A 23,658-nucleotide genomic window follows, 5' to 3' on the forward strand; every position below is an offset into this window, starting at 1 on the left:
TGCAACGGAGTGAGGTCTCTTGTGAGCTGGGACCAGATCTGGGTGGCCGTGACAGCGATTTGCTGAGGCTCAGGTTGAAGTCTAAGGCAGATTGTCCCAAATATGTGACTGAGATCTTAACACTTCTTGAGAAACTAGAACTGTCAGAGTACCCAATGCAGGAAGAGCAAAATATCTGCGATTTCCTAGGGTCACTACAACCCAAATTTGGGACTTTTGCAACTCTAATGGATGGGAAAGAGGACTTGACTTTCAAAAGATTAATTGCCTGTTTAAGAGAGGAATGTGTACAAAGGAGAGAAGAGTCTCCGGTCAGGAGTGCAAAAGCCAATGATTCTAGTTATGTGTCTAAGTGTCAAATGAAGGGCAAAGCCATATCTATGAAAGTTGTGTGCTTTAATTGTAATAAAGAAGTACACATAGCAAAAGCAGGGCAAGCAAGGTTCTGCAAACCAAGCCTTATGAGGAACGGTTGAGGGAGTTTGGTTTGTTTAGCCTGGGAAGGAGGAGACTGAGAGGAGGTATAAGAGCAACTCTTCAAGTGTCTCAAGGGCCGTGTAAGTCCTAAACGGATTAATTATTACATTTTCTGAAGCAGGGGGCTCATATTCAACCCCTTTATCTCCTAATGCTCAAAACCTGGAGGTAATGTTAGTTTGTGGGTGGGGAAAACAATCATCCAAAAGTGGATGTAGATAATTTTATACATGTAATTTTATACCGTGATGCTTACATTGTTTTTGTTTTCAGATGCACATTTATGTTTGTTCAATTGAATTGAATCAAAATCTTTTGACATTTCCATTTGTGGCGCTTGTTTCACAGCACACTGAAATTATTGGCCATAAGCAGATGGAGGAAGGGATGGAGCACTGAAGGCTCCTCAGCCTTTTGATCCATCCCTTTCACCTGCGCCCATGGGAGAACAGACTGATAGGTATCTACCATATATGTGGTGCTTTCCAGAACAGACCCTGCATCTGTCTGCTATACTAAAACAACAACAACAACCCCAAGTCTAAAAATCCTCTGACTACTTGAGAGCAACCCCATCATATTCAGCAAGACTTACTTCTGACTAGACCTACATAGATTTGAGCATTCTAACTAGAGTTGAAGCCATGGTGAAAATTGAGGCAGAACATTCTTTATTCTGGACGAGTTAATCCAGAACGCTCTCAGCTCTGACTCTGCAAACTGGCAGCATCATCCTGAGGGAATGAGTCTCTCCCTTGACTCGAGGGGAATGGACAGCCAGAAGCAACGTCAGCCCAACAGACACGTGTGTTCACCACATATTCATACCATGCCTCCAGAGAAGTGCCAGGCGGCTCCTGCTCCTGCCTGGAAGCTTCTTAGCTTCTCCCTATCATTGTTGATGCTGAAGAGCACCCAAAGATCAGGGGGCCCCAGAGCACCATCTGTTGTGTCACAAGAAGCTGCAGGAGCTTTTCTGGAGACAAGACGTTGAACACAGACAAACATTGCTGATATCTGTGACTGTATGGCTAAGGGCTTGGCAAGGCTCTTCCCGCATCACAAAGCACAAAAATGTCAATGGGAAGCAAAACAGAGGAGACAAATAATGCTGTTTTGATATGAATTCACATTGCAAACATTCTTCACACATAGGTGGCATGCATGGGGGAAGGGCCGCAGATCAGCAGTAGAGCCCCTGCCTTGCATGCAGAAGGTCCCAGGTTCCGGGGAGAGCCACTGCCAGTCAGTGTAGACAGTACTAAGCAAGGTAGAACAAAGGTCTGACTCAGTTCTATGTTCCTATAGGTGGTGTAGTGGCACTGTAATATCTATGGCAGAGATCTGTAATGTCATCCTTAAGACGACTTCCCTGGACTCAGAGGGGTTAAACCCAGTGGCAAATATCCCCTTTCTGGGCAAGGTGCTTGAGAAGGTGGCGGCGCCCCAGCTTCAGGCATGTCTGAGGAAAACTGATTATTTGGATCGACTCTGTTCCAGTCTGGGTTCAGGCCTGGTCACACCACTGAAATTCCCTTGGTTCCCCTGACTGTGGACATTTGTCAGGGGAAAGTTAAGGAGAGTGCAGCCCTGCTCATTCTCCTAGATCTCTCTGCAGCTTTTGGAACTGTGGGCCACTGAAGGATACTTCAATGGTGCCTCAGGAAGGTGTGGATGGGGGGGGGCACTGTCCTAAAGGGCTCCTGGGAATTATCCTGGGGTGTCCCACAGGGCTCCATCTTGGTCCCCATGCTATGTAACATCCAATGGAAGCCTCTGGGAGCTGTCATTAGGAGATTTGGAGTGAAGTGGTGTTAAAATGCTGGTGACAACCAGCTCCATCTCTCTGTTCAGACTGAATCAGGAGAGGCAGCTGAGGTTTTAGACCACTTCTCGGAGGTGGTGAGGGGCTGGATGGGGGTCAATAAACTGAGGCTGAATCCTGGAGAGACAGAGGTATCCCAGCTCCTCATGTCTGTGAGGTGTGGAGGCGGCCGATCCTGGATAGGTTAGCACTCTCCTGGAAGGAGGCTCAGGTAGCCTTGATGGCTTGGAGTGCCTTCTTTGGGCTCCAGCTGGTTTGCTAGTTATAGCCCCTTTTCAACAGTACTTGGCTACTGTACTCCCTGCTCTGGTCACTTCCAGATGGGATTATTAGAAGGTGCTGTACGGGGTGCTGCTAGTGAAGATGACTTGGAAACTTTGGTTCATCGTAAATGCATTGAGCAGACCAAACTGGGTTGGGATAAGGAGAGAGGGAAAGTTCACTATGGGTAATATTCTTGGATATTTATACAGTAAACTGAATATAAGGTGACTGAGCAGCCACCACCTCTCTTACAGGGTGACTTAAGAGGGTGTATGTTGCACAGCCTCTCTTTAAGCAGAAAGCACAGCGGTATGCAATATACAGGCCTTCCCTTTGCTTAACAACCATCATAACAGTAGTCATTTTGCTAGGTTAACATAAATATAATCTGATCTTGATTGCATTACTTCTGCAAATAAGTTGTGTGCTGGCTTGCTCACTGGAAAAAAAAATGGCAGAAAATCAGCTGACAGTCATGCTGAATTCATTTTCCCTCTCACAAAAGGGAACAGTCTTATACTTACTTGGGTGTTGGCTGAGTGATCCAGTTGTGCGGCTCTGTAAAATCCCACTAATGGACTCTAAATCTTATAACCAGGTCATCTTGTCTATGTAAAAATATACAGTGTCCATGTTTAAATACTTCAGATGCTCAGTGTTGTGTGAGAAATGCATCGTCTAAGTATGACTTGCACAAATAACATTCATTGGCAAGTAAAGCAATATCCGCTTACCGGTATCAATTGGGAGTAGCCGAGTGGAGCCACCAAAGGTCTGGGAGGCCTTTGGCCTCCTGCATCGCCAATGGATGACGTCAGCTCCTCCATCAGCCGCTAGGGTGCTTGTGTCCCCCCACAAATTTTGAGTTTAAACTGCTTATCAGGGCAAAGCAAGCAGGCAGTTTCACAAGGGTGGGTCTGACTACTGCCTGACGTCAGACAGGTCCACCAACTGACCATAAACACAGGCTGTGCTGGTGCTCTGTGGATCATCTTAGTCCAACCCCCTACAATATAGGAATTTCAACCAAAGCATCCATGGCAGATGGCCATCCACCTTCTGCATCAAAACCTTCAGTGAAGGAGAATCCACCACCTCCCAGTCTTTTCCACTGTCAAACAGCCCTTACTGTGAGATGTTTAGTCAGAATCTGTAACTTGAAACCATTGGTTAAGGTCCTTCTTTCCAGAGCAGGAGAAAACAAGCTTGCTCCACCTTCCATGTGACAGCCCTTCAGATATTTGAAGATGGCTATCATACCTCCTCTCAATCTCCTCTTTTCCAGGCTAAACATGCACAGCTCCTTCAAGCTTTCTTCATAATGCTTGGTTTCCAGACCCTTAATCATCTTGATTGCCCTCCTTTGCACATGTTACAACTTGTCAACAGCCTTCTTAAATTGGGGGTGCCCAGAATTGGACACGGTATTCCAGGTGTGCTCTGACCAAGGCAGAATAGATCAGTAGTATGACTTCCCTTGATCAGGACACTCAATCTCTGTTGATGGAGCCTAGAATAGCATTCACTCCCCCCTTTTTTTGCTGCTGCTGCTGCATCATCAAACTGTTGACTCATGTCAAGGTTGTGATCCAACAAGACTCCTAGATCCTTTCCACATGTTCTGCTAGTAAGCCAGATGTCCCCCATCTTATGTTTGTGAAGCTGGTTCTTCCTGCCTTAAGTGCAGAATCTTCCATTTGTTCCTATTGAATTTCATTTTGTAAGCTTGGACCCAGGTATCCAGTCAGCTAAGGCCATCTTGATCCTGATTCTGTCTTCTGCGGCATTCGCTACCCCTCCCAGTTTGGTGTCATCTGCAAATTGGAGATGAGTATCCCCTCAATTCCGTCACCCAAGTCATTTATAAAGACGCTGAACAATGGTCCCAAGACAGAACCCTGTGGTAGTATCCTGTGGCACCCCACTTGTCACTTTTTTCCAGGACAATGAGGAACCATTAATGAGTACTCTTTGGGTGTGGTCAGTTAACCAGCTGCAAATCCACCTAACAGTTATCTCATCCAACCCACATTTTACCAACTTCTCTGCAAGAAGTTCATGGGGGACTTTGTCAACAGCCTGACTGAAATCAAGATACACTAGGTCCACAGCACTCCCCTGATCCAACAAGCTTGTGACTCCATAAAAAAAAGACATGAGATTTATCTCACATGACTTGTTTTTGAGAAACCCATGCTGGGTCTCACCACATCCTTTTCTAAGTGCTCACAGACAGACTGTTAAATTATCTGTTCTGGGCCTTTCCTGGTATTGATGTCAAGCTGACTGGTCAGTAGTTGGCTGGGTCTTTCTTTCCTCCAATGGAGACAACATTTGCCTGCCTCCAGTCTGCAGGGACGTGTCACCTGTTCTCCAAGATTTTTCAAGGGTAATAGGCTCTGAAATTACCGAATTTTTCCATCTATAAGACGCCCCCATGTATAAGATGCCTCCTATTTTGGGGAACTCAGATTTAAGAAAATGGGGGGAGATGGCCCAGAGTATAAAACACCCCCAAATTTTTGACATTATTTTTTAGGGAAAAACCTAGTCTTATACACGGAAAAATACGATGCAGCTCATCAGGCCCTGGTGATTTGAATTCATTTAAAGTATCTAGGTATTCCCTTACTACCTCTTTTCCAGTCTTAGGCTGCAGCTCCCTCCTTACATCATTTATTCTGTTATCACCAGGTTGGGCATCACTTTCCTTTTGGGTGACGACAGAAGCAAAGTAGGTGTTGAGCAGTTCTGCCTTCTCTCTGTCAACCAATAGCATTTCTCCATCTTCTCCACACAGAGTACCTACCATCTACTTGTTCTTCCTCTTGCTTGGAACATGGTGGAAGAAACCTTTATTACAGTGGTACCTCAGGTTACATACGCTTCAGGTTACAGACTCTGCTAACCCAGAAATAGTACCTTAGGTTAAGAACTTTGCTTCAGGATGAGAACAGAAATCACATGGTGGTGGTGCAGCGGCAGTGGGAGGCCCCTTAAGCTAAAGTGGTGCTCCAGGTTAAGAACAAACCTCCAGAACAAATTAAGTTCTTAACCCGAGGTACCACTGTATTATTATTATTAACTTCTTGTGCAAGCCTGAGATCATTCTGGGCTTTAGCCAGCCTGACTTTCCTGCTGCAACTGTTGGTGTATACTCCTCCTTTGTGATTTCCCCCTTCTTCCCCTTTTTATAACTCTGCTCACCTGGAAGCCCCTTATGTAGCCACACCGGTTTCTCTACATGCCTCACATTTTTCTTTCTTGTTGGAATTGTCTGTATTTGACTTGGGTCACTTTATCTGCTTTCCCAGTTTAAATGGGCCTTTTTATGGTTTGTTATCTAGATGCTGTTATAAATTTAATTCAGACTCATAATGAAGCAATCTTCTATTTCCGTAAACTGAAATGACCTGACATGTATGGTCAGATAAAGGCCCTGTTGTTCATTTTGCCCTTGGAAATGATAGCAGCTCACAAGGAGTGCCTCTGCCTGAATCCGTGCTAAGCAAAGTTGGCCTGCGTGTGGGAGATCAGCAGACTTTCTTGGCAGACTTTTCTGTCTCTTCACTGGCATCCTCCACAAGTTCAGTTTATCGGATAACTTCCTGGAGAAGAAGCAGCTGAACTAGTTTTTTCCCTTCTGGAAAGAAATCTACCCAATGTTAAGTCTGTCCTGTGTATTATTGCCAGTTCCTTCAACTCTGTGGCTCTGTGGAAAGCCCTTCACACTACAGTGCCATTAGCCTTATCCAGTGTGCGTTGCTTGTTTGACAACTGTGCAAAGGTAGGGGATTGCTGGCAGCCTGACATGCATTTCAGGCAACGGGAATGCATTACTCCCTTCATTTCTCATGATGGCTGCAAACTGTCTTTTGACAAAGTCCCCCATGAACTTCTTGCAGAGAAGCTGGTAAAATGTGGGTTGGATCAGGTAACTGTTAGGTGGATTTGTAGCTGGTAGACTAACCAAACCCAAAGAGTACTCATTAATGGTTCCTCGTCATCCTGGGGAAAAGTGACAAGTAGGGTGTCCTGGGCCTGTTGTTGTTCAAAGTCTTTATAAATGTCTTGGATGAAGGAATTGAAGGGATGCTCATCTCCAATTTGCAGATGACACCAAACTGGGAGGGGTAGCTAATGCCGCAGAAGACAGAATCAGAATTCAAAAGACCTTAACTGATCGTATACCTGGGCCCAAGCTTACTAAATGAATTTCAAGAGGGACAAATGTAAGGTTCTGCACTTAGGCAGGAAGAACCAGATGCACAAATATAGGATGGGGGACACCTGGCTTACTAACAGTACATGTGAAAAGGGTCTAGGGGTCTTGGTGGACCACAGCCTTAACATGAGACAACTGTGTGATGCAGCAGCAAAAAAAGTGAATGTTATTTTAGGCTGCATCCAGAGAAGTCTAGTGTCCAGATCAAGGGAAGTCATAGTCCCACTCTATTCTGTCTTGATCAGACCACACCTGGAGTCCTGTGTCCAGTTCTGGGCGCCACAATTTAAGAAGGTGGTGTGGTAGCTTCATTTAATTTATTTGCATATTCAGACCCAGAGACCTCTCCTTTAAATAAGGACACATTTGACTCAAATTTTAGTTTTGGTTTTTGGAAGAATTTAGGCCACAACTTTATTGATTACAGAAAGTGAGTGGTTGCATAGGCTCTGGTTTGACTAGCTCCCTGCACCCTTGAAGGTAGCGCTGACCCAGAGCTCTATCATAGGTAAGCCAAGAGTGAACACCTGGATAGGTGGAAAGCCTGGAAACAGACTCTGTTCACTCCCCTGGACTCAGGCACAGGCACAACTCCCTTTTGGGGGTTGACCAAACCAAGTTGAGTCCCTGGATTCCTTTAACCCAATACCCTTCACATAGGGAAGGCAAGACCGTTCTCCCATCCCTATCACCTGAACCAGTGCCTATCCACAACCTTACAAGTTGTAGTTACAGATAGGTAGCCGTGTTGGTCTGCCATAGTCAAAACAAAAAAAAATTCCTTCCAGTAGCACCTTAAAGACCAACTAAGTTAGTTCTTGGTATGAGCTTACAAGTTGTGACGAATTGCTACACGGCAGGTGAAACCCAAATGGCAACAGCAAATCAGCCAAGTGGGGAAAATTCCTGCTCTGCCCCTGTCCCAACGACAGACAACACACGACGGCATAGCAAGGTCAATCGCAAAAATGCCCTAAAATTAGGGAGAGGTGGGCGGGTGTTCCGATGCACGAGCCGAAAGAGGAAGCTCTGAGACACGTGCAAGGGATTATATAGGTCCCTCAATCCTTTTAGACTTCACCCCATTGGCCAGATTAAACCCAGCAATGAGGGACCTACCAATCGGGTGTTGTGGCTATCCAATAGACCCACCCACAACCAGGAGGTCAGTCTCCAGGTCTCACCACAACACGTGTCCTCTTTTAGGGAGGAAGCGATTTGGAGAATAATGAGTTCTAACCTGTTTGACACAGTTTACCCGACTTTTGTTCTTGATTTTTAGGTGCTCTGTTTTCTAAAGATGGGAAGGCGGAAACTGGATCTTTCCAAACTGACAGATGAAGAGGCTGAGCATGTTTGGGAAGTTGTTCAGCGGGACTTCGATCTGCGGAAGAAAGAGGAAGAGCGTTTAGAGTAAGTGGCAAAAACATGAGAATAGGAACTTTGATGATTCTTCAAAAGGGAGGCCTTTAGCATTTGTCATTTTCAAGCTGTTTTCCAGCTAGCTTGAATCACTAATGCTAGACACATGGCGGGGGGCTACAAAAATGGTTTTTGGGATAATATTGATAACGTCATCACAGAATTTGTTAATATTTGCAATGATATAATTTAATTTAAATTTAAAACTTCCTAAATTTAAACAGGAAAATTCTTACTAGCTGTTGCATGCTAGATCTTATGGAACAGAAAAAGCAGACTTAAATGCATGAGATTCAGGAAAAGACAGGCATTTAGTGAATGGCTGGAAAAATATGTACTGTACTTTTGTATTTTGCTTGGTCTACAGATTTATCTTGTAGACTTCTCTAGGAGTTGGTTGGTTGGAAAATGCAGCTTATACAAAAACACTCTATCTTCTCAAAAGTCTCAGTTATGTGCTTCTGAAAGTACAGGTTACAATTTTTACGCATCTCTGGCTCTCTGTTTCAATGTCAGCCTTGACCGCGTGCGGCTGTGATGTCACTTTGGCACAGCAAGGTCAGAGCTACCCTCACAACTCCCAGAATGCCAATTAAAATTTTTAAAAAGAAATATCTGTGTTTCAAGCCCTTGTTGTTTTGGAGATCTATTTAAGAGCCAGGCAGCGAGTGCTTGACAAAGCATCAGGAACAAGTTTAGGAAGAGTCCTTTCCACGTGGCAGTGAATCATGTCCCATTTCTCATGTATCCATGGTACTGTTAAATTATGATCATCAACTGCTTTTTTAATCATTCCCCGGAAGAGCACAGGATGCTCACAGTACGTGGCACTTTCCCTTTCTCTTCAGAACAACCCTTTGAGGTCGGTTAGGCTGAGAGACAGCAAACTGCTAGTAGTTTTTCCTCAGGTGTTCAAGTCTGCCCTGGGATGGATGGAAGGAACATGTCCATGGTATTGTTTTGCAGTATAATTTGAAGTACAGAAATGTATAGTATTTTTCTAGGCACAGAAGAATTGTGAATGCATAGGTGTAAAATGGAACCTTTAAGGAGTATATCCACAGCACTGCAGAAACGGTATTCTGGTATTGGGGAGAACAGCTTAGCTCTGCATAAAATTCTCAAACAGCAACTTTTGAATGCTAGAAGGAAATGAAGCGTTAGAATAGTTATTTTTCTATCATTCTTAATCCTTACAACAGGAGTCAGGGCAGAAGGGGGAGCTGCAGGAGAATTGGAGCGGCTTCGTCAGGGTTTTGAGTCCTCTTTAGAATAGTTTAGTTTGATGGTGTTTTTACCAGAGAGAACAAGCTGCCATCCTGCAAAATTAAAAATAAATCAGTTATACAGTTGGGAGTGCCTTGAAGAACAGAGGTGAGGATGTGAAAGAGAAGCATGCAGTTGCCATGTTTCTTGGGAAGAGAAGGAAAAATTAATTCACTCCTCTTAAAAGGAATTATTTACTTTGAGGGAAGAGACAGGAAGTGAGTCATCAGATGGATGGCTTCTTTAATGTGTGCACTGACATTCATGGTTTTACAGTATCCATAACGAGAAAAAGAAAAACTTTCCTATGTCCGTGTACTATGAGTGGTCCAGGAGGAAATGCATTTTTAGACCATTATAACCCTTCTGGGCTTTTGTCAATCTGCTATAACCCTTTCCCTGAGGAGAATTCATTATATTCATTCCAGATTCATTCTCTCAACCTAGATTTCCCAGGAAGGCAGTACAAATTATATTCAAATAGCAAGAGATCTGTTCTTGCAATCTGGAGAGTTTTTGATCCCAATAAAATTACACAACCTCCTTTACTTCTACTGTCTTTGTAAGTCTTACATCCAGTGTTTAGGGCAATCCTCCTTTCCCCCCTTGCTGCCTCCATTGCATCCTCTTCGTACTTCCAGGATGAGATCTTTTAAGTGGTTTGAAACTAATTATACACTAGCCCTAGGGGGCGGGGGGAAAGCCACTCGGTGACCTGCTGCGATTAAAAATAAATCAGTTATACAGTTTGGAGTGTCTGGACCTTGCCTTGAAGAACTCTTTTGTATGAGTTTCAGTTGGTGCCACTCAAGGATGTGGAAAAGGTGCTTGGCCAAGATTGTGTGGACACTTGTGTGTTTCATGGCTTATACGACCCAGCAAGGAGGTAATGAGGGTGGGCCAAGGAAATGACTATTGCCGTGTTACAAGAGGAGGTGGTTGCAGGCCACCTAGCCGGCCACCGGGTATGGCCGTTCCTGAAAAGAACTTTCCATGGATCTTGAAGATCCAGATCATGACAGACCACTTGCCCATCTTCCCTCTTGGGTGAGCTTCTTAAGCAGGCAATCTGCAGCCAGGCCCAGGCGCTCCAGGATGAGTGGTTTTCTGGGTCCAGTTCAACGTGGGTTGAGGCCCAGTTTAGGCACTGCAATTGTCTTGGTTGGCCTGTATGATTATGCTTGTTAGGATAGAGATGAGGAGAGTGTAACACTGTTGATGCTTGATCTCTCAGTAGCTTTTGATACCCTAAATCATGGTATCCACCTGGGGCAACTGTCTAAGTTGGGGTGGGCAGCGCTGTTTGCAATACAGATGACATACGACTCTTTTTCTATGGGAGTGGTGATGCATTGGTGCTTGGCTGCTCTAAAAGACAGGATAAGGGCCGATAAACTAAAATTCAATCCAGATGTTGTGGCAGAGACACTGTTAGTAGGTGACTGCTGTTCCCAGATAAGTAGTGTTTACCCCGTCCTGGATGGGGTTGTTCTCTGCTTACAGCTCATGTTAATAGTTTGTGGGTGCTCTTGGACCCCTTGTGGCCTCCATGGTTTGGGGTGTCTTCTAGCAGGTTCTGTAGATTTTTTAGCATCTTATCGCTGCTTTTGGGGGTTGATCATTTCACTGGTGATCAGGGGGAAGTGAGGTTCCAAATACTGCATAATCACTTTCAGGGTTTTAGTGGCTAATTGTTTTGTACCTTGCAGGAAGCCATAGGAACATACAAGTGAGCAAAGGCTCAGCATGAAAGAGCGCCGTGCTGGTGCATGTTGCTAAACTCACACCAACCCGACTCCCCTCTTCGCTGACAGGAGAGGAAAGAAACCTCACAGCACCAGCTTGGCATTGCATGCGGACGAGTGTTTGTGGTTTCATTGTCTCCAAACAAGCCATGAGAGGAAGTAAAGGTTTGTTATTGGCTTCCTCCTGTGGTTTGTCTGGAGAGAAACAAATGTGATGCTTGTTCCCCTGTAGTGTTACAACGGGGTGGAAATGAAGTCATACTTTGTAACTATAGTTTACTGTGACGTAGGACTTGTCTCTTGTCTCTTTCGCCTTCCTCTGTTGTTTGTATCTGATCCCTACAGCAGCCTCTACTTTGCTATGCTACTCATGGTCCCAATGCTTTGGAATTTAGCCTACCAATTGTGTTCGAATTTGCTGATGCTAACTTTATGGTCCAGCTAAGCCCTAGTGCTAAGAATTTTCTGACCCTAATTCTGCAAAGACTCAGGGACATTTCATGCATTCATTCTCAGTTTAATATCCTCCAGTCAGAGAAAAGTTACTATGGGGATTGAAATGTGTATTATCACTGTGTGGGGATTTCTGCTATTGCCACAGTGCCCCAAAATGGCTGCAGAGTGGCTGAGCCTATGCAGTGGCGTAGCGTGGGTTGTCAGCACCCGGGGCAAGGCAAGTAATTTGCACCCCCTAACCCAGGGGTCTGCAACCTTTAAGACAAAAAGAGCCACTTGGACCCGTTTCCGAAGAAAAAAAACATGGGAGCCGCAAAACCATTGCGACATTTAAAGCATGCGCGCCGCTGCCCTCCGATTTGACAGCGGGCGGGAAGGTGACGTCGGGACGGTGCGTGACTAACGCACGCACCACCCCCATGCGACGTCACAGCCAGTACAGCGCCCGCCACAGTGGGGAGTGTCGGGGTGCACAATGCGCCTCCTCCCCTCGCTAGGATCCGCCCCGGAGCCACGGCAAAGGTGTAAAAGAGCCACATGCGGCTCCGGAGCCGCGGGTTGCAGACCCCTGCCCTAACCCGTGGATTTGCGCCCCCTAACCCTAACCCCCAGGTGTTGCGCCCGGTGCGGCCGGCCCCCCCTGCACCCCCACGCTACGCCACTGAGCCTATGGTTGCCTGTGGATAGTTAGGTGGTTAAAATTGTTGCATGAACCACTTCGCTCCCAAGGGTTCTTCTGCATGTAAGCAGCCAATGCCCCCTGCAGTTGCATGGGGATAAATTTGCATGAGCCATCACTTGTGCAGATACACCACTGCTCTTCTTGTAGTTTGGGGAACTGGGAAAACTGCTGCAAAGCCTTAAAGCCACCCTGTGATTAGAGGCATGCGCCTGGTTGCATGGATGGGAATCTGAGAATTGGCTTGCCTCTAAATATGTCTAGCAAAAGTTGTTCCTTAACAAGTTCAAGAACTGAGAGCAAATATATTCAGATTGCAAATCTGCCTCCAGGAGCAGTGAAAGAATAGAGAACAGCTTTGGAATCTAGAATTGGGCTTGCATGTTGATGAGCTTGATTCAGTGTGATGAGGATTGAGCTCTGGTTTTTCCTGACCCCTGACTCTGAAAACACTGAAACCAGCTCCCCCAAAATCTGCCCCTTACGATTTGTAATTCACACAATGCCGAGGCTTGGAACACATGGTTGGGATAAAACATTTACGGCAGGTCCATGAATGCTTTTAAAGCACATGTATTAATGAAGTGCTGATAAGATAGCTGGTATTCTGCCTTGCAAAAACAAAGATGAACTTATTTACCGTGGTTGTTTGGCATTGTTGCTCAGTTTCCAGAGTCCTAATGACGTTGAGGTATGTATACTTTTTTGAGGCAGCAAACTAGCTCCAAACCTTCATGTAAAAATATGATACGATGGAAGCAGCCATGCTTGCTTATTCATGGGTCTACCACATGTTAGGTTTAAAGAGGTAGGAGTGATTTTTTACATCATCAGGGATGTGAAGGTGAGAAGAGCGGAACTCAGCTACTAGCTCCCAATGCTTTGCACAAGTACTTACTCTTCACCCCCAGCTCAGCTCACTTCTGGCATAGGAAGAAAAGTACCTGAAACGATGGAGAACAGAGTCTGGATGGGAGTGAGGTGGAGGTCCAGATCTTCTCACCTGCTCTCATTTTGGTGTACAAAGTAGAGCCCCATCTCTGCTTCATACTTGAATGAGAAGTGTCTGCTCTCATCCCACTCAGCTCGGCTTTTGGGACTGCATAACGTGCATGAGGCATTTTCCGATGACAAAAATGATGGATTCATTTAAAACCACTAGGTTAAATTTACTTGGAGTTTATGAATAAGCAGATATGAACAGTGGTAGCTTTTCCACCCACTGGCTCTTGTAGGAGAAAATGTTCCCTTCATTGCCTCAACACCCAGCTGTCTGCCCCAACACCTTGCTGTTTTGAGTAGGTCCAAATGAATTTGGCCAGAGAAATGAATGAATGAATAATACACTTTTGGAAGGAAATCTGTTACATTTTTGGAAAATCCAAGTTTATAAATACACAGCACATAAGCATCACTTCTTGTATCCCTGACGACAAAAGGCCTGCTTCATTGAAGGGTTGGATAGGAATTTCCAAGACGGGGAGCTTGTCACATCCTTGCCGTCCCTCTTTGATGGGTTGAGTAGTACCAACAGGGCTGCCCCTTAAGCACTAAAGCAAGTGCCACTCCCATCTTCATCCCATCTTCTGCTTAACTGAGAGTGGGTGTGGGGTGTGGAATCACAGAGTGAGCAAGGCTCAAATGCCCACTTAGCCCTTTTGCTGGCGGGGTTGTCATGGACCAGGCACCATCTCTCACCCCAGTCTGTAGAGGGTGTGGTCAGTGTGGTCCAGTGGCTGGAGAGTTGGACCTGGGTTCAGATTCCCACTGGGCCAGGAAGAATGACTCTGGCTGACCTTGGGGCAGCCACTATCAGTCAACCTACCTAACAGGGTTGTGCCGGGGATTAAGTGAGGAAGAGAACTATGGATCCCACCTGGAGCTCCTTGGAAGAAAAGGGGGCGGGATTTAAGTGCAATAAACACATAAATTCATGAAGACATAATTAAATGGAGAGGGAGGACTGTGCACACCACTCTCAGCTAAGGGGAAGGGCAGAATAAAAACAAAGTTTCCCATTCAATGCAATGGAATGTAAAAGTGGTTCTGTTTGGCTTCACAGTGGTGTGGGTCGGTATCCGCTAGCCTCATGTTCTCCAGATGCTTGGGACTGTCACTCCCATTGGCTCCAGCCAGCACATCTGAAGGGCACCACATTGGCAAAAGCAGATTTTTTGTGTTGAGAAGGTTCTTTGCATACTTTGCTCTGTCTGCTCTTCATGGTTGGCTTTCCCCCACTTCTCAAATGCTTAGCAGACATTTTGCTATTATGACAAGAGAGAAAACTGCTTTCCCGTTAGCACTCCTCTGCCCTGTCTTATGCCACCTGCAGTTGCCACACAACTTGGCCTGCCTTTGGGTACTCTGGTGGTGCCCTCAAGCCCTCCATCCCTTTTGGCCTGGGCATCCTTGGGCCCTGCCTCACTTGCTTTTGCCAGCTGAAGAGGCGAGGAGGGTGGCACCCTGGGTTTGAGTCACAGCTCTTCCACATCTCCCCTGTCCTGTCCTGGATTCTTCTCATCTAGGCAAATGCCCAGTGCTGGCATAGGCTCAATGGCTGGGCTAATCTCATGGACCAAACCAGAACCTCAAACTGTCAGGCCTTCTTTATGCGTCACTTAAGCATTCGCGTATAAAGAAAAGTTGGCTTTCTGCAAGTCCTAGCTAAGATCAGTATCTTTTTGTCTGTTTCTTTGGAGGTATCTGTAGCTGACAGACACAGCCTTAAATAGGAATAGAAAACATTTCAAAAAGGTGTGTGTCGGTTAATGTACCACAAGAGCATTGCTAATTACTCTCTAGGTGAAAAATTTCCAGCCCTGCCTACATGCCTCCAGGGGCCCATCCTACTAACCAAACATTGCACTTCTTACTTGTAGCCCCAAAGGCAAACAGAGGGCCGTGTCTATTTCTGGTTGCTCTGAAAGCAAACAGAAACCTATCGCACAGCCTGGCAGATCCTGTCCTGCTATAATCCAGTACAAAGGCATTCACTTTGATTCAAACCTCACCAGAAGGGGTTTTTAGACACCACACAAGGGTGTTCTGCTTGGAGTAGAGTTTCTAGAGTGGTTTTGCTTTCACATTGGCTGCATGTGGATGTCATGATAAACAAATCATAGTTTAGTGTGTCACGTACCAGCCTGCGCAAGTCTTGGGCTTGTTGCTGTCTCCATCCCGTCTCCTCTTCTAGCATGGCTGCGAGAAGTTCAAAAGCTTTAGTTTCCATTTTAAATTAACTGCAGTTTTAGCTAAGATTAACAACAGGATTCAGAGCTTAACTATGGCTTGTTGAAACAAGCCAGCTTCACAACCCATAGTTTGCAGCAGGGTTGTTCTGTTCTACTCTCAACCTTTCTGGATAGTAAAAGCTGTTTGACAGTGAAACTGTCCCAGTTTTGCTTGCAAGGCTGTCTTCTCCAAACCCCAAACTATGCCCACGACCTACACCTGGTATCATATGTGGTGTCAGGTAAGATCCAGTTTCCCATCCCTGCCATAATGAAAAGTGAAAGTGAAAGCTTCCAAACGTTGCTGCACTAGCAGAGGGGAAGGGAGCGAGAAGGTGCGCCAACCAGAAGCTCCAACCAGCTCCTTCTCAGAATTGGGGGAACTCAGGCCCTGCAGGTGAATCCAGCCTGCCTCCAGGACTCTCTGCCCAGCCCTTGGGACTCCCCCCACACACACCTAGAGCCTGCTCCTCCCACTCAAGTGCTTTTGCTTATCTTTAAGGTGACCATTCCTCTTGTTTGCCCTGGTGCTCAAGTGTTTGTAAAGCCCGACTTTTGCATGGTTGGAATGAATCATGCCATGTGAAGATAAGAGCGCATCCATTGCTCAGCCACTTTTTGGCTCCGGTCACGCCCACTTTTGACTGGCATCCACAAGAGAATGTGGCCCTTGGGTGGAGCAAGGTCCCCCACCCCTGTGATTGTACCTGGTTTATCATGACGCCTCAATGCAGCCACTTTCTAACAGATTGGAGCATTTCTGTTTTCAGCTAAGAAAGAAAAGAAAAAAATCCGTTGAGGTACCGGACATCTATAGGATTGTCACTAACTGTTGGGATACTGCCAGGGAGACAAAGGCCATCAAGCCCCCACGCCGTCTCCGGACGATCCATCGATCTCTGGTAGAAACGCAGTATCAGTCAATTAGCGACACAAGCCTCAGAAATAGCATGCCACATTCCAAGACTAGTGCATGCCCTTTCAGCAGAGTTTCCACAGTGAAAGATGCACCCAGGAGAGCATTATTTACAACTTTATTCAGCGTTGGTCAGAACAAAGAAAAAACATGACTGCCTGCTTCGATGTCCAGACACACAGAGAGAGCAAAAGCTATATACAAAAACAGAAACATCCTGTGAACAGGAAATACGCAGGCTGTGACACAACAACCTGCTCCCTTCTTAAGGTGGAACGGAAATATCCTAACACTAACAGCTTTGGTTTCTAAAGAATTATGGACAGTGAAAGGGTGTCAAAACTGCAAGGCAACTTCTTTATAGATTATTTTGTGAACAGGTTTAAGGTACCATCTTAATGGTCCCTTGGAGGATGTCCCAAGAGCCATTGGAATGAGAGGTCTGCCCTTGGAATCTTCTCCAAGGGATGGTGAAGATGTCCTCCAAGAGCTCTGGGGATGGGGGTGGGGCAGAAAGGGTGTCATGTCAGAGGCGGATTGTAGGGGGTTTGGTTGGCTCCATCTGTAATATCAGGATAATAATACTGGTCACCTTTGCAGGGCTACAATTACAGCAAGGAAATATATGAGACGTACTTTGAGTACTGTACTCTGAATCATACAATTATTATTGCTATTATTGCAGCCAAAGTAGTCATGCGGGACAGATTCCCAACCTTCTTCAGAGGACATATGCCTGCTTGTACTTTGAGTACTTTGATAATATACTGTAGACAGTGATGATGTTGCACGATATTAATTTAATGGAAACCCATAATGTTTTTCTGAGTCATGAAGCTGAACGATGGGTGTGGGTTTTGACAAGAGTTCCATAATGGTTTGCCACTAATCTGGACTCTCTGTTCCTAAACAATCACCACTGGAGCCAAATATATGAAATCAGGCAGATTGGGAGGTTTTCTCCATGAGTTTGACCACCCAGATTCAGAACTCTCCCTGTACTGCTCTCTCAAAGTCCAAGTCATCGGCTCACCACTTACCCTGAAGCAGTGAGAGAGATACATTCAGTGGTCAGAGGGAAATACTAGTTGTCCCAGCCTTGATAGGTGCATGTTTGTTACTGGTGAGAATTGGAGGATTGTAGAAGGTAAGAGCCAGGAGATTTCCAGTTCAGATCCCACCGCTGACCCAAATTCACTAGTCCTTTACCCATCGGCTTGCTGAGGGTTTGGTTGTTAAGAATTACTCAAACAGTATGTGAAATGTTCTGAACCCCTGAAATGTGCTAAATATTAACTGAATACAAACGTTTGTTGGAGCCTGAACATTTGTTGAACTCCTGTTGAGTTCTGAACCAACTTTTAGGGCAGAATCATCCAACTTCTCTTCTGTGCCTTCTGGCTAGATCTTGAAGCCTTTGTTTTTTGCTCAAAGTTTACTTCCTGTATTCAGGTTCTAAATACTCCTATTATCATTTTTTCAAAGGGAACTGAAAGGGAAGATTGAAAAAGAAAGCACAAAGCGTGAGCTGCTGTCCGGTCAATCCCACCTCAATGAAACTCATTGCATTCACTGCCTGCAGCCCTTCAAGTTCCTGGTGAACAACAAACGCAAATGCTTAGACTGCCACTTACACACCTGTAAAAATTGTAGCAGCTACAATAAAAAGGAGGAAGGTTGGGTGTGTGATCCTTGCCGTTTATCCAGGTAAGTAGGACAGATTCTTGTTGTTGCTGCTGTTTGTATAGTAGTGGGCCAAAGTAGATGTGAGATTGGGTTCTGTCTGGCACTAGAATTTCTCACAGGTTTCATTGCTTATCCACCTAGCTCTACAAAAAACACCCGAAATGATTTTATTTTCATTTTTTATTCCTTTGCGTGAACCTTCTGCAAGTTCCACTTAATACTCCAGTATATCAGAACAGGATTGAACTGGTGTTGGAGGGTTGGGCAGGTGAGTGGTTGCAATAGGGAGATGCTGCATTGCCATTTGACTTTTCTGTTTTCAAAAATGGGTGAAATGGTCATTGTTTCATTTTTATCTCATCCTTTACCTAGACAGCTCAGGGTAGCTGCACACACCTCTCTTCTTCCCCTAGCCCTGCGGGATAAGTTAGGCCTAGAGACAGGGATTGCTCCAAGGTTAAAGTCCGGCACGTAAGATGCTCTCTTAGCAATTCATTTCACTTCTGCTTTGCTCAATCTCCAGCATCAATTCCCTCAAGCTTCAGGCACTCATCTGCCAGCAATGTGACTTGAGGATGCTTTCTTTAGTTTTCATAACAGGCCTTTATATTTGGGTATTTTTCCCCATTACAGTGGTGTGAGGGGAAGCACAGAAGAACACCTGCTAATCCCACCCAGTCCCTCACATCACCTTACAGCATGAGCTCCTATAGTAGGCTGCCCAAGTGAAAAAGTTCATGGAAGGAGGTAGAGCACTTGCAGCCAACTAGTGCAGTAGAAGAATGTGTTGTTGCCAAGCACCAATCTTTTCTATCTCTCATTCCACAAACTTGGTTGCTGAATTCCCTGCTTCCCTCAGAATGTTTTATCCCCAGGCTTGTGTTACCTATGCAGGACACTACTTGTGCCTAGAATAAGGAGCTGGGCCAGCCATGTTCCCCAACAGCCACTCATTGAGCACAGAGAACTGAAGAGGAGCTCCTGGACATGGAACAGCTGCTCCTGTCAGGGAGCAGTCAATATGGAGATGGAGAGGCCAGGGCTAATCTGGCTCCATGGCAATGGAAATGTTACCTTTTTGTGTGTTTTGTGTTTGTGTGGTGCAGTCAAAACGGCACTAAAGTCAACAGGTGTGTTTTAATTGATTGAAGGTTTGGGATCATACCTGTGTACATAATCCTTTTTTTGTCTTCTCCTACTGGACAGGATTGTGAAGACTGGATCTGTGGAATGGTATTATGAGCATGTGAAATCTCGTTTTAAGCGGTTTGGAAGTGCTAAGGTGATGCGGTCGCTCTACGGAAGGATGACACATGGACAGAAAATGAATCCTACCTTGCTTGGTATGGGCAGGGGTCTGGGGGGGGTGTCCTCTCAGTATCTTTCTATACAGCACTCTGAAGGTTCCACAGAATAGTAAAGGTAAAGGGACCCCTGACCATTAGGTCCAGTCGCAGACGACTCTGGGGTTGTGGCGCTCATCTCGCTTTATTGGCCGAGGGAGCCGGTGTACAGCTTCCGGGTCATGTGGCCAGCATGACTAAGCCACTTCTGGTGAACCAGAGCACTGCACGGAAACGCCGTTTACCTTCACCCCGGAGCGGTACCTATTTATCTACTTGCACTTTGACATGCTTTCGAACTGCTAGATTGGCAGGAGCAGGGACCAAGCAACGAGAGCTCACCCCATCACGGAGATTAGAACCAACGACCTTCTGATCGGCAAGCCCAAGAGGGTCTGTGGTTTAGACTGGGTACCAAATTAACTGTCACCACAAATCACAATAATTACATCTGAGTAGCCACAGTCTGTTCCCACACATTTGAAGTGAGTGACGTGGCTCCAAAGTTAGAGAGTGTGGTTTCTCAGCTGGCTTGAATCCCAGCACCTTTGCTTTTAGAAATTAATCACCACTGGTGAGCGGTTTGGAAAAAGTGAATCGCAATGAGCTGTTTGCCCTTTCACTTAATGCTAAAATTAGGGGCACTCACTTGGAAGTTAACTGCAGTTGATTTAAAATTTATCCAGCAACAATTTTTGAAGGCAGAACCATTTGTTACAGTTCCTGGTAGCAACCAATCTAGTGTTTAGGGGTGTCGTTAACATTAACTATTGAGAGATCGATGGCAAATCTTCCTGGAGCATCTGAAGGTGGTCTCTGTTGAAGAAAGTCAAAGGAGGCTCTTTAGGAGCTCTGCAGGTATCAGGTTCCCCACAGGGAACAAGATTCATAAGACTTGCCGAGCTGCCATCTGTGAAAACACAAAAATTGGTGATTGCCCAGATCTGTTTTAATTTTGCAGGCCAAGTAAAACAAAATGTCCAAATAAGACATTATAGAAACAAGGCTGGAGATGAACAAAATAATGGTAGTAACAACAACCACTTCTACTTCTACTACTATTTCAAGCAATTGTTGTCAGGTTGTGTACACACTCATCTCTCTGCAGTTTTCAAGTGAACAGTCTTTGCATGTTTTTGTGTGCTTCTAAAAGTCATGAAGGATGGGAACAATCGTACCAAAGAAATGAATGTGTACCATCACCTGCCAGCGAGTGTAGTATAAAATCCCCTCCCATGAAGCTGATGTTCACCATTTTGGGGGAAACGTAATTGGCGCAGCAACCATTACATGCATAAATGGCAATTCACGGACTGAATTATTTGGGGAAATGAACCAGACAAAGGGTTGAGACCCACTAATTCCCATTGCTGTGATGCAGGTCCAGATTGCCCCAACCCTGGATGAAACTGCAATTTGCCCAAATTTAAAGAAATGAGAGGTCTGATGGCAGATATTTGCCACCTTGCCTCATTTGGACCTCAGCTGTGAGGGAGATACTTTAGAACACACTTATTGTTGACATCCGTCTGTCTCAGGAGACAATGGAAGAAATGCAAACTAAACAGGCCTCTCTTGGCTCACCCACACTTTTGCTTCTCCCTTCCTTTCTAGGAACCACAGGTCTGAGTGGTTTTTGGTTTGTCCCACCACTTTCCCCAGGAAAAGCTCACTGTTGAATCAGAACATCAATCTGCAAAAAAACCCCAATTGACTGGTTCTGATTTAGCGGTGGGACAAGCAGAAGTGTGGACAAGCTTTCTTTGACTGACTGTCCTCCAGGCCTGCCTTCTTAAGAAATAGCCAGTGAGCCAGTGTTGCATCTTTAAGGCTGGACATTTCATCCTTAAGTCTTGTGCAAGAAAAGTGAAACCTGATCCCGATACGTTATTCTGCTCATGTGGAAGTTTGTGCAGCCTCTTGCTTAAACAGAATCGCTATAAGAATCGCTATAGGCCCTACCTTTTTAGCACTGTGTGGCTGCCTTGTGGAAGACTGCTAATGGTTATTTTCCTTCTGCTTAGAATTCTTTGAACCCAGTCCAATAGATCTGCTCTGCAGCTGGAACATAATGACTTGCTGCTGGCTTTCCTGGGACACATTGACCTCCAGGGTTCATACCAGTGAAGCATTCTCTAATATGGCCAAAGCTTTCTGATGGCTGAAACATTTGCTTCCGGCTATGAAGCCTTGTTTTGTCTATTTGTCTCGCTATCTTCCTTTTCTATCTGTCAAATACTGATGCAGTAGGCCAGCCCATTGGGAGCCACTGTGTAATGAAGACCTCACAGTTTGTGTTACCAAACGCATCACTGGAACCTATATTGTCTATGTACTTAGGTACATAGGTACTTGCTTATCCAAGAACTCTAAAGCAAATTAGAATAAAATGTGGAATATATAATGAATAGCATTATTGAAAGTAATATAAAAAATAATAATTCTGGAAACTTAACAAACTTAACAATAATGATATGTTTAGGAGAATCTCAGATTCTTTCTCTCATGCTTGTTAATTCCCCCACCCTCATTAGATCTGTAAAAGTTTAATGTCTGAAACTGAAATCCAAGGCACTCTTAACTGTGTAGCACATCTTAACCCAGTGGGACTTAACTTTGGAATACATGCACATTATCAGGCCTGAAAGTGTGTGCATGTGTGTGCATAATGCATTTTGTTTCTATTGCTCATACCTGCTGAATTGTACCTGGCCAATAGATGGCAGTCTTGGGCAGTCTTGCAGGTTTGTCATGGGAAAGCAAGCTGCCATTTACAACACACTCCATGAGAAGTGACGTTTGGAAAGCTCTGGCTTATTAAGAAAGAAGATGTTTCTATGGGTCTTCCTTGTTTTCAGCATGGGATCTTTGGGGAAATTTGTATCCCTGTTCACTTTTAAAATGACAGCACATTAGTTTTATACAAAATCATACCAAAATCATGCCAAGGATGGGGTCATTTACATTAGATCCTCCTTCATTTGACTGATGATATCTGGGGTTTGGGATCATTAATAAGCAGAGATCAATATGGTTAACAGAGCACCCTCTGATTCTGGCATGCTGACAGAGTGACAGCAGAATCCTCTGCAAAGCAAACCAGGGAAATCCACGCTGCTGTTTTCCCCCTTGGTTATGGGTCTGATGCAAAAGTTGGTTATAATATATGAGGTGCATTATATTGTACTCATACAAATGGCTTCATGCAGGGCTGAAATTACCACCCACAGTTCTCATTCTATTTTGGCGTGGGCTGCATTTCTAGCCTGATGCTGATGTCCTGGTGCCATAGCATCAACCCAGGACCAGGGGAGCCCCATGCTGTTGCAGGATGGAGAGATGTCTTTGTCATGTTCCACATTTTGGCACTGTGGTGACCCCAGTTATTATTCCACCACATCTTTGTAAGTGTTTGCTAGTAGACCGGGTTATAGGAAAAGCCTACAGAGATATAAATATATCTATCCTGTATACATATTACATGTGTCAGTGGATGTTGATTTAAGTGGAAATCAGGCACAAGTAACTGTTTCCTAACAGGATTTGCCGACCTAAACCTGAATTATCCCTACAAATGGTAGCTCCTCTCAAAGCCAATACAGCATTTTCTCAGGAACTAACTTGCATGTGACCACAAGCTTGTTGGTTTTCAGTCTAAGCTGGGGCTCCAGGCTGATAATAGATGCTATTTTTAATTGTCTTTACATGCTCAAAGGGATAATTATTCAGCCCTACATCAGACTTACTGCAAAATATGTTTTAAAAGTATTTATGTTGCATTTTCTTCTTATTCTAGGTCTTCATGACAGAGTTTATAGCTTGCCAGACATCAACAGTAAGTGGCTTAAAACAAACAAGCAAACCTATACACCCTGCCCCACCAAGAGATGTCAGGATTGAACCTGGAACCTACTGCAGGCAAAACAGATATTCTGCCACGGAGCTATGGTCTGTCAAGGCCAGAGGAAGGGGACTAAACTGGCTTTAGCATCCCCATAACATGGGAACAGCAAACATTCAGGCCACAATCTGAGCCACTTACCGTATTTTTCGCTCCATAAGATGCACCTAGTTTTTAGAGGAGGAAAACAAGAAAAAAAATATTCTGAACAAAACAGTGGGTG

At 45.0% G+C, this 23,658-nt stretch overlaps 1 protein-coding gene across 3 annotated transcripts in view; it reads left to right on the plus strand.

Annotated features, from left to right (window-relative positions):
• Window positions 1-23,658, plus strand: part of MLPH (melanophilin) — an 80,288-nt gene that overhangs the window by 11,128 nt on the left and 45,502 nt on the right. For all 3 annotated transcript variants that reach the window (XM_081921519.1, XM_081921517.1, XM_081921518.1), the window contains exons 2-5: window positions 8,074-8,204; window positions 17,991-18,212; window positions 19,398-19,534; window positions 23,331-23,369. In XM_081921519.1, the coding sequence (XP_081777645.1) occupies window positions 8,092-8,204; window positions 17,991-18,212; window positions 19,398-19,534; window positions 23,331-23,369 (511 nt within the window). In that variant the 5' untranslated portion in view covers window positions 8,074-8,091. The remainder of the gene's footprint in view (window positions 1-8,073; window positions 8,205-17,990; window positions 18,213-19,397; window positions 19,535-23,330; window positions 23,370-23,658) is intronic.

Source organism: Podarcis melisellensis (assembly GCF_964234715.1).
Source record: "Podarcis melisellensis genome assembly, chromosome: 1".
NCBI classification, from domain to species: Eukaryota; Metazoa; Chordata; class Lepidosauria; order Squamata; family Lacertidae; genus Podarcis; species Podarcis melisellensis.